We start from the raw sequence: 1043 nt of genomic DNA on the forward strand, positions 1-1043 counted from the left end.
ATATATATATATATATACTCTCTGTGGCCAATTCCCAACAGGAACAGGAAGGTCAGTTGGAAGGCCACTCTTGCGCTTCAAAGGCAAACTAAAAGACAATCTGAAGTGATGCAACATTCCCTTTTCTTCCTTGGAAAACAAAGCATCAGAACGCAGGACCTGGCACCAGTCCTGCTTCTCCTCAGTTCAAAAATTTGAGCAAAGTCGGTTCCAGCATCGGAACCAACTTACTGCAAGCATGAAGGCACTCTGACAAAACGCTACTCCTCTAAATGGAAACTTTACCTATCATTGTAGTTTTGTGGCACGAAGCAAAACAGGCCTCAAGAAACATTCGCGTCCATAGAACATGATTATCGCTTTATTTTACTGAACCCCCATTATTTTAAAACAGTTGTTATCTAACCAAAATCAAGGAACCAAACCAAGAATTTATTCTTACTATCCAACTCTACTCAGAATCTAGGGTACATCTTGTTACTTGCATGATTTGGGAGCGCCAGCTCAGACTGTTTGGCCATGTTGCTCGATTTACCGAGTTAGACCCTGCTTACCGTGTTCCCTTCACCAAGCACCTTGTTGGGTTGATGGCTTGTGTTGGTCGACCACATGGTCATGGTAGATGAGGAGGTGTCTTGCGGAGGTGGGTGCTTACTGGGACTCTTTTCAACGGGTCACTCGGGAGGACCCAGGAATATACCAACAAATGGTGAATGCAGCAGTGCATGTTCCTACATCTGAACTATCCAACAAAAAAAAAAAAGAAGAATTAATGCAGAAATTTACAAGGACCACTGTTGTTCACTTTAACTGCTTTTCAATCTTAATAACAAACAATCTTTTATGCATAAATATAATTATAGATGTAAAATTTTATGCTGAATTTTAAAACAAAGCTATTTTCCTTCTCTGTTTTTAGCCTATAAAGAATTTCCACCGGACTTATTCACAAATGAACAGCGATATCATGGTGCTATGGTTTTGCATTTTATTTTGGGTTTATATATGTTTTATGCATTATCAATCGTATGCGATGAATATTT

General features: G+C 39.3%; 1 protein-coding gene across 1 annotated transcript in view; it reads left to right on the forward strand.

Annotated features, from left to right (window-relative positions):
- Positions 1–1043, forward strand: part of LOC106869862 (sodium/potassium/calcium exchanger 4) — a 186659-nt gene that overhangs the window by 128828 nt on the left and 56788 nt on the right. Inside the window, exon 4 of the mRNA XM_014915782.2 lies at positions 920–1043. Within this exon, the coding sequence (XP_014771268.1) occupies positions 920–1043 (124 nt within the window). The remainder of the gene's footprint in view (positions 1–919) is intronic.

The sequence above is a fragment of the Octopus bimaculoides genome, chromosome 11, assembly GCF_001194135.2.
Source record: "Octopus bimaculoides isolate UCB-OBI-ISO-001 chromosome 11, ASM119413v2, whole genome shotgun sequence".
In the NCBI taxonomy this organism is placed as follows: Eukaryota; Metazoa; Mollusca; class Cephalopoda; order Octopoda; family Octopodidae; genus Octopus; species Octopus bimaculoides.